The 16755-nt window shown below is 32.6% G+C and overlaps 3 protein-coding genes, 2 non-coding genes and 1 pseudogene across 5 annotated transcripts; 3 read left to right on the plus strand and 3 right to left on the minus strand.

Annotated features, from left to right (window-relative positions):
- Positions 1–6426: 6426 nt before the first annotated feature.
- Positions 6427–6499, minus strand: LOC125582817. The gene has a single exon (XR_007320267.1). It is a non-coding gene; the product is annotated as a small nucleolar RNA Z155 (small nucleolar RNA).
- A 59-nt stretch (positions 6500–6558) lies between these two features.
- Positions 6559–6645, minus strand: LOC125582814. The gene has a single exon (XR_007320264.1). It is a non-coding gene; the product is annotated as a small nucleolar RNA R41 (small nucleolar RNA).
- A 379-nt stretch (positions 6646–7024) lies between these two features.
- On the plus strand, positions 7025–9376 carry BNACNNG47720D. The gene is made up of 3 exons (XM_048748542.1): positions 7025–7283; positions 8253–8608; positions 8675–9376. The coding sequence occupies exons 2-3, from the start codon at positions 8255–8257 to the stop codon at positions 9254–9256; spliced, it is 936 nt and encodes a 311-aa protein (XP_048604499.1). The 5' UTR covers positions 7025–7283; positions 8253–8254; the 3' UTR covers positions 9257–9376.
- Positions 9377–9434: 58 nt separating this feature from the next.
- LOC106426554 lies at positions 9435–11489 on the plus strand (annotated as a pseudogene).
- Positions 11490–11903: 414 nt separating this feature from the next.
- LOC106426574 (glutathione S-transferase F3-like) lies at positions 11904–13179 on the plus strand. The gene is made up of 3 exons (XM_013867288.3): positions 11904–12314; positions 12416–12464; positions 12537–13179. The coding sequence occupies exons 1-3, from the start codon at positions 12165–12167 to the stop codon at positions 12977–12979; spliced, it is 642 nt and encodes a 213-aa protein (XP_013722742.1). The 5' UTR covers positions 11904–12164; the 3' UTR covers positions 12980–13179.
- Positions 13180–15347: 2168 nt separating this feature from the next.
- On the minus strand, positions 15348–16014 carry LOC106426548 (putative lipid-binding protein At4g00165). The gene has a single exon (XM_013867262.3). It carries the CDS (start codon positions 15942–15944, stop codon positions 15447–15449), a length of 498 nt encoding a protein of 165 aa, XP_013722716.2. The 5' UTR covers positions 15945–16014; the 3' UTR covers positions 15348–15446.
- Between the last annotated feature and the right edge of the window lie 741 nt (positions 16015–16755).

Here is a 16755-nt window from a genome sequence, read left to right on the forward strand (position 1 = left end):
TAAGGAACCTCTATGTTATGAATAAAGATAGACTTTTCCATTATTTTTACAATAAATTAGAGAATAATACGCCACATGCCACTTTTCATCTCGTATATTACAACATGAATCACTTATTTAAACTAAGGCACTTTTTTTAAAAGTTCCGGTAACTTCCTAATTGATTCAATTATGTGCAAAAAGTAGTATTTCCTAACTAGCAAAATAAATGGTGGGCTGTTATGCCAACCATTGATCTTTAATTTATTTTGAGGGTTTAGGTTTGTTGTCACATCTTCAATATTAATACCTACTTATCTTTACAAGCCTTAGATCAAATGTTGCATTTTTTTTTTATATCTTGTACATATTGCAATATTTCTCTTTACCAAAAAGTATCTTGTGTTCTCATTTACTGGTGGATTCATTTGGGTCCATCACTATCCCGATCATCACCATCGCGACCATCACCATCACAATCATTTGTCGCTTGTCTTGGGTGCGCGTTCCCTTTCTATCTTTTGAGAAGAAGTCTGTCCATTTCCATAACCGATTTGCTATTTTGTGGAGTGGTATGTTCAGGCCTAAAAATATAATAGACTTAGTTTTTGATTTTTTTGAGGTGCGGATTGGGTGTTCCTTTTTTTTTTGAGAAACATAAAATTCATTCATAAAGAGAACTTAAAGGGTTTTATGGGCATGTGCTAAATGGATCGAAAAGCATGCATTCGCGAGCCCATCAGTCGGACTACTACAATAACGAGAAATGAAAATGAAACAATAGGAAGTAAACAGAAAACTTGAAAAAAGACTAGATCGTCAATATCGGCGAGAACTCCATAGAGTTCTGGCAGGCGTCAGCGAGAAGAGATCGCTCAAACGAGCACTTGAGAATCTGTGTGAACACAGATGTTGAAGAGGTTAAGAGAGGCAGCATGCAGCAGAGCTTCTCTGATCGGGAGAGATTCTCCCATACATGGTGAGGATACGAAGGATTGAACCACAGAGCCTCGATAAACCTCCACACTTCAAAGTGACTAACTCAAGCTTTCGGTTATCCTATAAGTCTACATATTCTTTTGTGTCTTATTGTTTTTTTGTTTGTAGAAAGAATCTGGTTAACTCTCCTTTTAATTTTAGCTCAAATGTTTGAGAATGGATGACTTATGTTTTAAAAAAAAGTTCTCGATAATCACTTTCAATCTCTTAATATAAAGGATGTGCTCATGTAAGATTTAAATTCATATGAGAGTTTTGGAAGCAAATGTTAAGAGGACATACCCATCGTTTCCCCCTAGATCTAAAGGGTGAGCTGTAGCCACCGTGGACTTGCCTGTTTTGAGGAGACGGTTTGCTCCTCCTACATCTCACCTCCATTTCAAAGCTTTCGGTGAGTTCTTTGAGACCTCTGTGGACGTATGTGCTTATCTTATTGATCGTTTGGCCGGTTTGGGGAGCGTATTGTACCGCCTGCGCTTGATCAGAGTTGTGCTTCAAGCAAGTGTGTGCGTCTGTTTGTTTGGTCATGAAGTCCTATCTCCGAGTGGTCGCTAGGCAATTGTTTTCAACGCGGTCCTCCTCGACTAGCACCAGAGCGCGTCTTGCCAGCCGTCCGTTGTCGCTTAACGAGAGACCTCCGGGTTAACCGCGGTAAATCATAGGCCTTTGGACCTTTTCCTCTATCCTTCTCGGGTTTAGGAAGTGCTTTGATTTAGACCAATATTGCTGATGTGTTGTTGCTGAATTGTGTTTCATTGTTTGGCTTTGTTGGACAAGCATTGAATTTTTGATGGTTAGGGTTTTTTTTAAACTTTTTTGCGGCCCTAAGCATCGGTTTGGCTCTCGAGCAAATTGGATTACAGGCTCAAACTTATAATCACACCATCATTTATTGACTTAATGACATATACAATTTAGCAAAAAAAAAAGAGATTTAAATTCATTCAGAAATTAATATACATATATATATATATATACATATATATATATATACTAACCTTTTTTATATATTTTGAATCGTGTAATTTAGTTTAATCTGTTTGACGTTTTGATTTATTTGATTAGTACAAAATTATTATGAACTAAGAGCATCTCTAAAAAGACTCTATTTTAGAGTTTGTAAAACTCTATATTTAAAGTTTCAACATGTTCTTTTCGAAAAGCAAAACTTCAAATCTAACTTCAAAATTATTTATAATTTACGCTATGATCTTTATATTTGTCATAATTAATGTAAATCCATAAAACTTTTATAAATGACTAGCATATATGTCAAAACATAGCATCTCTAAAAAGACTCTATTATGAACTAAGAGCATCTCTAAAAAGACTCTATTTTAGAGTTTGCAAAACTCTATATTTAAAACATAATACAAAATTATTATGAACTAAGAGAATCTCTAAAAAGACTATATTTTAGAGTTTGCAAAACTCTATATTTAAAGTTTCAAGGTGTTCTTTTCCAAAAGCATAACTTCAAATCTAACTTCAAAATTATTTACAATTTATGCTATGGTCTTTATATTTGTCATAATTAATGTAAATCCATAAAACTTTTATAAATGACTAGCACATATGTAAAAACATAGCAGTACTATTAATGAATAAAATTTTAGACTAAAATACAAAATTATAAATAGAAATACATTATCAAATATTAAACTACAAGAAAAATACCACATTATTCCATAAAATTATTTTTGTAATGTTTCATCTTCGGTTATACAAAATTTGTTTGGACAATATTTTAGAGATTCCGGAAAAAGTTTACTAGACTATTAGTGTTGTTGCAATATTTAAATTTGTGTAATAATTATGTTTTCATCTATCATTTAAAAATTTTTTTTTATTAATTTTCTTTTGTAATATTCTTGTATTCTAATTCTAGTTTTAAAATATTATAAATTTTATTTTAAAATTTTTATTTAACTGTATGTGTAAAATTTAAGTTTATAAAAATAAACTTGAAAAATTTAGGATTTACAAAAGATTAAAACGATAAATGAAAAAATACTTAAAAATCATAAATGTGATGTGTAATTAATTATAAAGACCAAAATGTAAATAAAAAGATGAAACTTCAAATTTTGAATTTTGAATAGTTTCAAATTTAAACTATTCAAAACTCTAAATTTGAAGTTTTGAAATTTATTTTTAGAGAGCAAAAGATTATATATTTAAAATTGTAGAGTTTCTTTTGGAGATGATCTAAACTAGTTGGTCGCCATCAATATTCGAATAGTTTGGTTAATTAAAATTTTACTAAAATTAATATAAGTTTTTGGTTTTGGTTTGTTATTGACTAAAAACTCAAGTTTTCGATTATTTTGGTTAAAATCTATCCTATTAAAATAGAAGTCATGACTTATTTAATGTGTGATTTTTTTATTTGGACCATCTTTAAAGAATTTATTAAATTTTATATAACTTAATTATAATATTTTTATTTTATTTGAAATACTAATAAATATCTTAAAGAAATGTCTAAGAAAATCTATCAAATATCTTTTAGAATCTTTTTAAAATATATTTTTCGAAATTAGTTAATTAAAGTTTTAGTTAACTTAAAGTATAATTAGAAACTAAATTTTAGTTTAGTTTTGATTGTAAATTTTTTATATTAATTATATAAAATACTTTTAATATATTTTAATGATAATAACAATTTTAAATTTATTTAATTTTCAAAATTAAATTTAAGAAGTATTTTAAAAGATTTTTTTTAAAAATAAATATTCATTTCTATTTCTAATTTAAAAATAAAAATTCTTATATATTTAGCACATAAATTATGACTTTTTTTAAAAAAAATTTAGACCACTTAAAAGTCACACCTTTAAATATTTTTCACTTGTTTAACTAACTAATTTACACATTTTTTATAGATGAAACATTTTTTCTTTATTTATAGGGAAAATTTGGAAAAATAAATTCAAATGAGATTATATTTTGAGGAATACACCGTTTATTTTTATTTTCTTTAAACTACACTTATTTATAAGTGAAATGACTAAAATACCCTAATTAATATTTATAATAATTTTAGTCTCAAATTGAAATTTATATTTAAAATCAAATATCTCGGCGTTTTAAATTTAGTACAAAACTCTGTCTCGTCCCAATCAATAGAAGCCTAGGGTTTCCTTTTTCTGTCGCATCTATCTACTCCGATTGATTCACAGTGAATTTAATAATCTATCTTGTTACCCCGTTAAATTTCCATGGACGCTTTTTTTTAATCAAAATATCCATGGTCGCTATGTTTAGTATTCCCAAGATCGGATGGTTTGATTAGGTGTAGCCTTTTTCTTAGGTGTAAGCCATAAACTTATCTTCTTCTTCTTTTTTGAATGAGAACCTATATTTTTACTGACCTTTGCCACGCAGCTGGTAAAGTGAATCAATAATATGGAACCAGGGCATATTCTTACCCATATGTAGGAGACTCTAAAAGTGTATCCACATATTTTGGAGAGTCAAAACTGATACAAATATGATTAAGCAATATTCCTATTCCGGATATGAAAAAGATGAGTTAATGGCTTCTACATGTGGCAACCTGGACTTAACCATCCGTTTCACCTTCTATGTCATTAACATTTGAGTTAGATGATCTATTTTTCAACCCTCAATTTTTTCCGATTCTCAGTTTTTGATGACTCAATCGTAACCTTTTGTTTCACATGAATATTCTGTAGCGAAATTGTTGTGTGTCATAGTCCGAAGTCATTTTAGCTGACATGAATGGAGGTCACCGGTATATAAAAAAAAGGTCACCGGTATATCTACTTTTCGTGGATCTGTGCATCTGATAAATTAGAAGCTCCAAACAAACGAATACAATAAGTACATTGTTAAAGACTCCCCATAATTAAAAGTTATGTATGTATTTTGATTATTTATTAATTAGATGTTTTATATATTTAAGGATTAAATGTTTCATCTCTAATAAATTAATAAATTTATTTGTAATTTCAAATTATATTTTTATTTATTAAAACATGGGCAAAAAAGTCTTATTACATATGAATAAGTGTACTCTTCAAAAAAAAATTAAAGGCAATATATGTCTCAAATTTCAAATCCTAAATGGGGTATTTTGCAAATTATCCCTTATTTATATCGTATCTGTAGTTATTAACGTTTGTATACTCCCATGAGTTAAAAAACAATTAGGTTTATTATTTAAACAACTATACTAAATTGGTTTAATTAACAACTATATACCAAATTCTCTATTATGTAGGTTCAACTTAATTTAATTTTCACATATGTTTCAAATTTAGAAATAAAAACAAAAATTATGCAAATCAATATTTTTACATAATAATGTTTTCAAAATAAATGTTGTTACAAAAATACAAAATTTATAAATTTTATAATAGTAATATTATACGTCACACAAATATTATTATTATAAAATTAGATAATATATAACGCCAAATTATATTAATTTATTAATATATTTTATTGCATAATCTAAAACATTTTAATTTTAAAAAAACCCACACAGTTGTGCTGGTCAGGATCTAGTTTGATTAATTTGGTTGGAATTGATATGGTTTGGGTATACTTTTTACAAAAAATATATTAGTCAATTGCTAAACTAAATGGTAACCAATAGTAAGCCAAATTTGGAACACGTTAAGCAATACTCCCTCTGTTTTTTAATGTTGCATATTCTAGATTTTTCACACATTTTTATAAAACACATTAAATTTGCATATTTTTATGTGTTTATCTTTGTTTTATAATTTTAAGCCAATAACAATTCAGTAAGTGCAATTAAGTTTTTTTGAAATTTGCAATTAGTTAATAAAATATGACTTGAAAATGTAAAAAATGGATTTTTTTTAAACAAATTTTTTTCCAAGAATATGTAATATTAAGGAACCGAGAGAATATAAAGTAATGGAAATAGTTACAGATGATTATTGGCAAACAACAACGGGCAACAAACAAAAAACAACACGTACTGGTAACGGAAAAACTATTTAGCCTGTTAATTACATGATCAATTTAACAGTACAATTATATTTACAAGCAAAGTGTTTTTTTTTCATTAAAAGATTAAATATTCTGTTGTTGATGTTTTAGAATTTTTGATCAACCGTTTTCCCACTAAATTTAATAATTGTACTTTTTATAATTGATCTTAAGAGAAGTTAACTAATAAATTTTGAAAGTCTGAGAGTCCTAAACTGTGTGCTCATTCCGTAACATGTTCGAGTCAAAGATGAAAGATAAGTTTCAAAAATGTCAAAAACTTAATTTGGTCAAAAAATTCAATTGTGTACTAATTCGTTACAAGGTATATCTCCAATTTCAATGATGAGGTAAGTGAATTGACCCATTTATGTTCAATGAGAACCTGAAAACTAGTTTCAAAAGAAACAATAATAGAGGGAAAACAGACTTGACAAAGGTAATTGTAGAGAGAAGAGAGCCAGATGATCAGATAATTGTAGTCTGAGTTTTGGTCGACAGAATGATTCAGAATAAGAGTAATCATCATTCCACTGGCTCTATATTTTATAGAAACTCAAAATTAACAAAAAAAAAAATATATTTGTAAAGCGAAGAAGGCTCAGAAGGATCCATTGGTAAAATTTTATAATCAGATTTATAATCATAAAATAGGTAGATTTTCATCATCACTGCCTTCACTACAAACCCCTAGTTACTCCAACAATCGAAGATTGAAAATTTTGTAAGAAACATAAAAAAAAATTGAAAACAAATGAAAAGACAAAGCTGGGGAAGGAAAGAAGAAGAAACGATTCAAACAAGAAGGTGACGAAAGAGTAGAGCAATAGGCATGAAGATAGTTCAATTGATAGGAAGTAGAAGATGGAGTTGGAGGCGGGTATATATATGAGGATGGAGGTGGCTAGGGTTAAGAATTGTACTAGGCCGGTTGGGTGGGGGCTTTCCAATTCTTAGGTAGGGACTTATTTAAAACCCGGTACACTAAAAGTTTGGTAATGATGCCACGTGGCAGATCATTACCGAGACGAAAAATAAAACAGAGAGAAAAATATTTATTCATTTATTTTCCGAGAAAAGAAAGAAAGGGGAAGAAAAGAGCAGGAGATGAGGAATCAGGGGTCGGTTGAAACGCAGCGTATTGCGAAAGCGCAAATGGGGAAATTTCGTCGACGACTTTGGTTTTCTCGAGACCAAACAAACCAACCCTAAATCGAAGTCCTCGTCGAAAATGAGCCACTTTTGACTCCTCGTGCTCCTCCGTTCATCATCGGCGATCTGAGACTTGGTTGAATCTGATTTCGTCGTCTTCACCCAAGGTGAGAGACTAGCTCTTGGAATTGGTAGCTTCGTGCTTTTTTTTTTTTTTTTTTTAGCTTCCGCCTTGTTTGTTTCTTCAGTAACTGTCTAGCTTGGAGGGAGTTAGATATATTTAAATCTTGCTTCCCTGGTTTAACTTTTAAAGGCTTTGTTCAATATCACTAGTTTATAGATGCTTGCTTTCATGCCTTTGAGAAGCGCATAAACCCCTCACTGTCTACGTTTCAGTGTTTAGTGCCTAGTAAACTCTTTTTTTTTTTTTTTATGGGTGGTACAATCTGTCAGCAGAGTGTATGTTTGTCATTCAACACCACTGCATATGCTTCCATGATGTTACTTTCTCTATGACCCTTTTGTTACTTATATGAAATTTCTCCATCCAAACTGTCACTAAATGAGGTATTTACATTAGTAGATATGTTTTAACTTTGAAGGCTACTCTTCATTGTTCAGTATCACTAGTTTTTAGATGCTTCCTCTCTTACTACTGTTTGAATTGTGGTGCTCCCAATCATTGTTGCTAGATGATCAATAGCCCTAGCTGTCTATTTCTCAGTTTAATGCCTTTTACATACCATGATCATCTACTTCTATATAGATGGGTACCACTGCATGTGTTTCCGTGATGTTATTTCTGTCAAGTTTGATTATTCAGTGTGAAATCTGTAGACCCTGTTGTTGTCCATTGCACATATGGAGTAGAAAAATGAGAATATATTAATAAAGTTCACTATAACTAAAAATTTCATGTGAATTCTATATGATTAGATAGATTTGTTTTCTCATCTTACAACAGATTCGTTTCAACCCATCTTTCTTTGTTTGTGTATGTGACCAACCAAGCCTTTTCTTTTGTTGTAGATTATTTATGCAAACAGTTGTACTTTTGTTGCTTGATCATCTATTGTTTTCATTGGCTTCCTCTTGTGATGAAATGGGCAACCCACTTTTTGACATAAATGAATCAGGAATGGATCAATATGGCTTGCCAATACAGAGAAGAGAGATGAAGCATAAAGGGAGAAACGTTGTATGGTCCGTTGGAATGGACAAGTGTCTGATTGAAGCTTTGGCTTTCCAGGCCAACAACGGGAACAAAGTTGACAAATGCTTCAATGAGAACGCATACTCTGCTGCTTGTCATGCTGTTAATACTCGTTTCAACCTTAACCTCAATAGCCAAAAAGTCATCAATCGCCTCAAGACAATCAAGAAACGGTACAGAGTCATGAAAGACATACTTAGTCGTGATGGTTTCTGGTGGAACGCTACCACCAAAATGATCGATTGCGAAAGTGATGACCTCTGGAAAAGATATATTGCAGTAAGTATTTGACCTTCTCTTTTTTTGGTGTACCGTTCGTTATAACTTGAAAACGGGTTGGAACAGGTACACCCAGACGCGAAAGCATTCAAGGGAAAGCAAATTGAGATGTACGAGGAACTTAGAACTGTATGCGGTGACCACCATCAAGCCCCAGGTCGATATGCCAAGGTGAAAGCTGAAAGCAATCATCACCTAAACGACTTTAAACACTTTGAAGAAGACTCTGTTTCATTCCCTTTACCAAGCTCAGAAGACAATAATAGCGATACAGATGGAACAGAGTCCTACGCAGGAGGAGGAGGGGATGATGAGTATTTGCATGAAGAGCCTCAAGATCTCCCTCCTCGAAATCCTTTAAAGCAGCCTCTTAAACGACCTAGAAACTCAGATCCTTTCCAAGAAGCCATGTTAGCGGTTGCTTCAAGCATTCGTCGCCTAGCTGATGCAGTGGAAGGAAGCAAAAGTTTGATCAACACAGAGGAACTGCTTGAAGCAGTGATGGAGATTGATGGATTGGAAGAAGCCAAGCAGATGTATGCGTTTGAGTATCTGAATGGTGATCCGGTGAAAGCTAGAGCGTTCATGGCTTATGATAGTAGGATGAGGAAGTTGTTTTTGTTTCGACAGTTTTGGTGGTGGAAGTAATAACACAAAATGTGGATTTGAATTTTGTTTTAAGGTAATTTAAAGTCTAGAGTTTTTGTATTCGGTGATTGTTGTCTATGGTAAAATGATTTATCCCAAGTGGTCACATTGCAAAACCAATGTTTCGGTCCCAACAATTTTGTAGTCGGTAGATGTTAGTCATAGTAGATAAATTACTATGATTTGGTCTGGGCAAAAACCAAACACAATTAAAAGAAGAAATCGAATCAAAATTTTATAAATAGTTGATTTGTTTTTTATTGTCCGAAATATTCTAACTGAATCAAAATCAATAGATAGTTGAATATATAAAATATAATTTTCTATTTAAAATATTAATTATAATAATTTATATGATATAACATTTTAAATATAATTACTATTGAGAATATTTATAAATATATACAAAAAGAATTTACTGATGTTTAATTTATCTGAATATTTTTATTTAAAATATTTAAATTGGTTTTGGTTTAGCTCAATTTACAACCGCAGTTTCGCTTGATTTAGCTCAATTTTAGTATGGTTGGTCCGCTTGGTTTCTCTAAAAGAAATCAACTTAATCAATTGATTGGAGGAAAATAACACAACGCAACGCAACGTGAGACGTTATCACCCATCATCATCATCCATCGATCATCACCATCTAAAAACCATGCAAAGCAGGAATTTTTTTGAAGACTGACAAGGAAACATGGTGAAGTCACTCTCCTTTGTTCATCAACCCTAAACTCACTATTCTCCTCCACTCTCTCTTCATCCACTTCTTCCAAGAATAACAAAATTGCGTACTCAGCAAACATCAAGAACCAGATAATATCGTCTCTGTCATGGAACAGACGAGAACTGTCTCTTGGGTTTATGATCAGCTTTCTTGCGTTTGGTCTCGTGGAGAGCTTCTGGAGAAAGTGAAGCAAGATCGGAAAAAGAGGATTGAGCGACGAGCTGTTCTTAACTCTGCTGTCAATGAAAAGGGTATTTCTGAAAACAATCAGTCTTTCATCTTTGTGTTGCTGGGTTTTTTTCTATGTGTTCGAGAATTTGCAAAGTTTGGGATGTGTACTTGTGTTTAGAAGAAAGTTACTCAGACTTTGAAGTTACATGTAGCAGTAACCTGAAGAATCAACAGTCTTTATAGTTGATGAAAAGTTTACTCTTATAGGACAAATGTGTTTCCTCATTGTGTTATGGTCTTCATAGTTAGTTAATTGGCTTTGTTCCAATGCCATTTACATTAAAAAGTTACTCTGGTTTTGTATCCTTCCAATGCTACATGACGTAATCAGAAGATATTTATGGACAAGTTTTACTCTTTTAGGGATATATGGGTCTTCTCTTTCTGGTATATGGTCTACATATTGTTATCTGTCTTGTTCTAGTGTTACTTACATTGAACACTAATCTGATGATGATTGATTAAGTAATCAGAACAAATAGATGGAAAGGTTTTTGACCTTTTTGTTATTTCTGTCATTGTCTTGTTTGTAGGGTATTTGCAGGATCTTGTTTACAAGTTAAGCAAAGTAGGACAAGCCATTGAGAACAATGATCTGGAAGCTGCATGTTTGGTCTTAGGGAAAGGCATTGATACCGGATGGGTCAAAACCGTTAATTTGGCTTTCACAAAGCTCTTTTTCTTTCTCCTTTTTTTTTTTAACTCACAATGGTCAAATGGATTGATTATATTTATATTCAACTGGTTCTCTCTCTGCATAAGGTAGATTTTCTTTTTACGGTTTAGTCAAGCTCGTTCTTTGTGTTGTAACGACAGCTGAGTGCAAGCCCGGAAGAAAATACAGAGGTGGAAAGTGGAAACATTTAATTCATCTTTAGCTTCTCTTATTACATCAGGTTCGTTGTTCTTCTTAACTTCTCTGTTCACAAGAATCAAATTTATCCATTTAAAAGTCATAAGAAATATCTTATTGAAACTTGGTTACGCAGTGAACAAGAACGATAGAGAGTCATCTAAGCTCGCGTTTGTGTCATCGGCTAGTGCATTTGAGAAATGGACGAGCTTGACAGGTCTTTTGGGACACCTTAAAGGAATATGATAGGCTACCTTACAAAATTGTCTTTATTTTTCTACGGATGGTCAACAAAAGAAGAGTCGAAACAAACAAAAAAATAATCCTTTGAAAATGCCATCTTAACAGCTTTGCTTATCATTATTTATTACATTTGTTCATACTCACCTTGCATTGGCTAATTTTTAAAAAAGTTTCAGTCACGAGTTTGAATGGTAATAACTCAACATTAAAAGGAACCTTTCAACCAGAATTCCACATAAATAAACTTTAAATTAAAAAAAAACCTTTGAACCGGGAAGAAGTCATGCCCGATATGCTAACCAAGAGTGTGTCAATCAAGTAAAGTTGTAAACCAAAACCCGGGTAAAACATGTACAACCAAATTTCACATCAATAGAAACCCATTTAACCGAGAAATCATGCCGGTTAAAAGCATCCCGAAACAATACTGAACCGGTAATAGCCAAGGTGTATGTCACGTTACTAGGTGGAGCTTGACTATTAGGTGGAAGTTTGAGACATTTGGGCGTTAGTACACACTTGTTTGATCTTTTCTTTGATGACATTCATTGAATGCTTTATTATTTAAAAACGATATCTCATAACCAAATTGTAAAAAACAAATAATCAAGCGTTAAACAATCTCATTCCAGTTTGACTAATCCTCCAAAGAAGACTAGTCAATATTGGTTTGCGACGGTCTTGTAGATGCATTATTGATCAGCTAAAACAATATTAAACATTAATGAGAATCCATTAAAATGCTCTGTTTTCTACTTGTATAAATATACCATCATTACTTGTCTCTTGTTTCATCACCTTCACATTCAACATTAAACACATCACATTTCAAAGAGTTTCTTTTGTAATCAAAATCAATGGCAGGTATCAAAGTTTTCGGACACGCTGCTTCCACTGCCACCAGGAGAGTCCTCCTCACCCTCCACGAGAAGAACCTCGACTTTGAGCTCGTTCATGTCGAGCTCAAAGACGGCGAGCACAAGAAAGAGCCCTTCCTCTCCCGCAACGTAAGTATTTATATGTAACCATGAGTTTTGAGACAAGACCAACCACTTTTGACAAATCTTGGTCTGAATCTTTAATGTTTTGTTTTTGATTGACGTTACAGCCTTTTGGTAAAGTTCCCGCCTTTGAAGATGGAGACCTCAAGCTCTTCGGTATGAACGTTTTCTTGAATCGTCATCCCTGATTTGAAAATTTCACTAACAAGATTTGATTCTTTCGTGTAGAATCAAGAGCGATTACTCAGTACATAGCTCACCGATATGAAGAGGAAGGAACCAACCTTCTCCCAGCCGACTCCAAGAACATATCCCACTACGCAATCATGGCTATTGGAATGGAAGTAGAAGCTCACCACTTCGACCCAGTGGCTTCAAAGCTTGCTTGGGAACAAGTGTTCAAGCTCTTCTATGGCATGACCACTGACCAAGCCGTTGTTGAAGAAGAAGAGGCTAAGTTAGCCACGGTCCTTGATGTGTATGAGGCTAGGCTCAAGGAGTTCAAGTATTTGGCTGGTGAAACTTTTACTTTGACCGATCTGCACCACATTCCAGTGATTCAGTACTTGCTCGGAACTCCCACCAAAAAGCTCTTCGACGAGCGTCCACATGTCAGCGAGTGGGTGGCAGAGATCACCAACAGGCCAGCTTCCCAGAAGATCCTTCAGTGAGACAAAAGGAAAAGAAAATGATTCTGCTTCAGTCACAGTAATAATATGCTCAAAGTAAATAAGTGGCTGCCTCATTGCCCAATTTCTCAGTGCTCTGTTTTGTCTTTCTGTTATGTCCTCTGTTTTTTATTTTCAGTTTAATATGTATGTGTTTGTGTTCTTGAGAGATCTTTGTTGAATCAAAAGTTATTTTTCTAATCTTCAAACTCTTCTATAATAAAACAGATTAGTTAGTTATTTAAGATTACAAAAGATCTTAACTAGGGAGTTACTTATTAGTGAGAGAATAGTATGCAAAGACTTTTAGTGCTTACTTTGTAGGCATAAGACTTTGGACATTCTCATCCTCTAAAAGTCTCCTTGCTTTGTCGGATCTGAAAATGACAGACAAGTAAGAGATGGTCTTTACCTAAAAGTCTGACAAAGCAAACACACATTAGATTTCTAATGAACACAAGAAAATTCAAATATATAAATTACAGAAACGAATCCTAACGCTTAAGTTGGTCTGTACCTTGACCAACTTAAGCGTTAGGTGAAGCAACCCCCCCCCCCAAACTCGTCTTTAAGTCATTCCTCACTTTCCTGACTTTAAAGGGGTACCCAACAAATTTTGTGGGTAAAGCCATATATACATATACTTGCAGCCTCAAAGTTGAAGGGCTTTGCAGTATTCACAGATTGAGCTCTGTTCTTTTAATAAACGCTGCGTCCAACATCAGCGGCTCCAAAAGCTTTGTATTTCTGTTGTTTCTAAGAGCAAGATTGCAGAGAAACCACTGAGCCGTGTTAATTATAAGAGATGCAGCGCCGGATTTCCGATCAATTGTGATCGTTTAAAATTCTAGCGGCAGTTATAATCACACCTGCGACTCTTTTCCCTGTTCCGGTGACAATTTTTAATCTCGTCATCACTATCTACGTCATTTTATTTCTTTCATTCAAAGCAGGCGTAGTGAGTATTTGGAACCGCCGACGCTGGACGCAGCGTTTACCAAAAGAACATGGCTATATCCGTTTTTGTTATCAGAGTTTGTCCGTGGAAGCAAAAGCTTCCCAATCAATGGAAGCTTTGCTCAAAACCCAACCATTTCAAAATCGGGGATAGCCATGTTGTAGGAGATCTCAATCCAGTGTAACTCTGATACTTCCATATCAGGTTTCAACTTCTCCACATACCATTAACCCCTTGGATAAAATTAAAAATCTTGTTTTGTTTCCGATAGAAATAAAAATAAGGAAAATTTCCCAAACCTGAACAGAAAAACAGCATGGTTGTACTTTTGGTATAATACGAATGTAGTTTTTACTTTTATGAGGTATTTATGAGGTATTCTAAAATTTTAGGAATTCGAAATCTAGACACTACTCAAACGACTACATGAGGTAGAATCTGCATATGAGAATTTTGTCTTGGTTCTACACAGTATAGAAAGTGTCTTCTACGGATAAGAAAACCTGATTTTGGCAAAAATTCTAAAAGTTTCGGTTAAGAAAATATTCTAAAAATATTTATAATATTCTAACTTCTCTAAAACGTGTATAGGTCAATTTACCTAGTAAAAAATATCAAATCTTTTTTTGTAATATTCCAACTTTCCTAAAACGTGTATTCATTTTTCCTTTTTATCAAACATTTTCTTTAAAAACATTTTTTTTCCTTTTTATTATACGTTTTAATTAAAAAATAAAATTTTTAATTTAAACGTTTTTAAAATTTTTGTATAAAATAAAAATAAAACTTTGTAAAACGTTTTTAATAAAAATAAAACTATGTAAAACGTTTTTAATAAAAAATTAATAAAAATAAACTTTGTAAACTTTATAAAAATAAAAATCTATAAAAAGTTTTTAATCAAAAACGTTAAATAAACTTTATAAAAATGTTTTATAAAGTTTTATTTTTATAAAAAGTTTAAAACGTTTTAGTTTTATTAAACTTTTTTTTTATAAAAAAAATTAAACTTTTAAATTTTAACATTTTTACAACGTTTTTTTCCTTTTTATTAAAAATTTTAAATTTCAATTAAACTTTTAAATTGTGTTTAATGTGTTTAATTGATTAATCAATGGTTTGTTTTGGGATTATAAAAAAGATTATAATAAAAAGATAACTTAAAGATGATATTATACCAAAGGACAACTTTGCTGTTTTTCTGTTCAGTTTTGGCATTAAAATATAGCAAACTCAAAGCAAAGACATGAAAACCAAGAAAAAACCCATGGAATTTTCTAGCAATAGTCCAACACTTGTCCATAAGAAATTTAAAAAGCAAAAGAAGCTCAGAGAGATCCTTACTCCTGTTATTGTCACCATTGTTGTCCCCATATCTACTTTGATCTTGTTTCTCTGCTCTTGAATAGAGACTTTTATATAAAAATAGATGTTGCATAAAAATAGGAATATGAAATACAATAAAAGAAAAAAACGAAACAATTCGTTTACAAGATAACAATTGGTTCAAGATCAACAGACAAATCCCTGAGGAAGAGTCTTGCCACAAGAGTTGAGATGCAAAGTGAGAGCAACAGGAAGTTTAACCGGGGCGACTCCGAGTAGGCTGGTTTTAAGGGCGGTGCAAAGACAAATGGCAGCTTCAAGATCAGCCAAACCTTTGACAAGTGAGCAACACTCCTGGCTCGGTGGTGTACCGATGACCTCATGAACTAGACCTAACCAGCTGCCACACACTCCAAACTTGACCGTGTCTCTTGGACATTTCATGGATGATTGTTTTGTGGGAGGAGGGCATTGCTTAACGGCATTACAAAAGGAGAATGTTAAGTTGAGGACTAGCAACAAGACCAGAAGCAATGGAAAAGCTTTTGAGATAGCCATTGCTTTGTTTGCGTATGAAGTTCTATAGCTACGGGATATCGAAGAAGTAGAAGAAGATAGGCCTTTTAATTTGCTTTCTCTGGTGGGGTATTTATCAATTATCATCGTGCATGTGGCTGCAATCATTTGTGTTATCTCTAGTCTGGAAAACGTTTTTTGTCGTAATATTGAAACTGATGGAACATCCGGCGGCAAAAATATGATTTTTTTTATGTTCGTAAACGAGCTAAGGAAATATAATCTAATCTACTAAAACGGAGTACACCAAATAAATAAAATTTTATTTTCATGTCAAATATTACAAACATTATCAGGCAAAAAGTTGGATTGCCCAACTATAATAACATTCGAACACGAACAAGCAATCATTCTGATATCTTGTATACCTTCCTCAAACTATTTATGACTTTCCTATGCTTATTTAAACGCTTTCTCTTACTCCCTTGGTGTTGAATATTACTGGTCAAGCCAGTTTTTTTGTGACCACATGCCAGTTCCTTATGCGAGTCATTACAACGACCCTCATCATGGTTATTCTAGTGAGCACATCCTCAACATGACGAAAGAGCAGCGTGGAAGTTTAGAAGATCGAGAAGTTGAATACAAAGATAGACATGCTGATGCAGAGAGATAAAAAAATAGCTAACTCATGTCAGGATGTCGGAGAAAAAATTCTCTTACAGACTTTTGCAGGGCCTACCAATCACCAAACTGAGGTGAACTACGTGAACGATCAAGGGTTTGAGCAGAACAAGTTACAAAAGAAATTGACGTGAAGAGAAACTCATTTTCGATTTAAAATCAAAATTTAATGTTGTTACTACATTTCACCAATATGGAATCTATAATATTAAATCACACATATTATTTCTAAATCTATTTCGAACAAATACTACATTTTGAAAATAAAAATAAATGATAAAAACTAAATTTTTAG

Source organism: Brassica napus, chromosome C2, assembly GCF_020379485.1.
Source record: "Brassica napus cultivar Da-Ae chromosome C2, Da-Ae, whole genome shotgun sequence".
Taxonomy (NCBI): Eukaryota; Viridiplantae; Streptophyta; class Magnoliopsida; order Brassicales; family Brassicaceae; genus Brassica; species Brassica napus.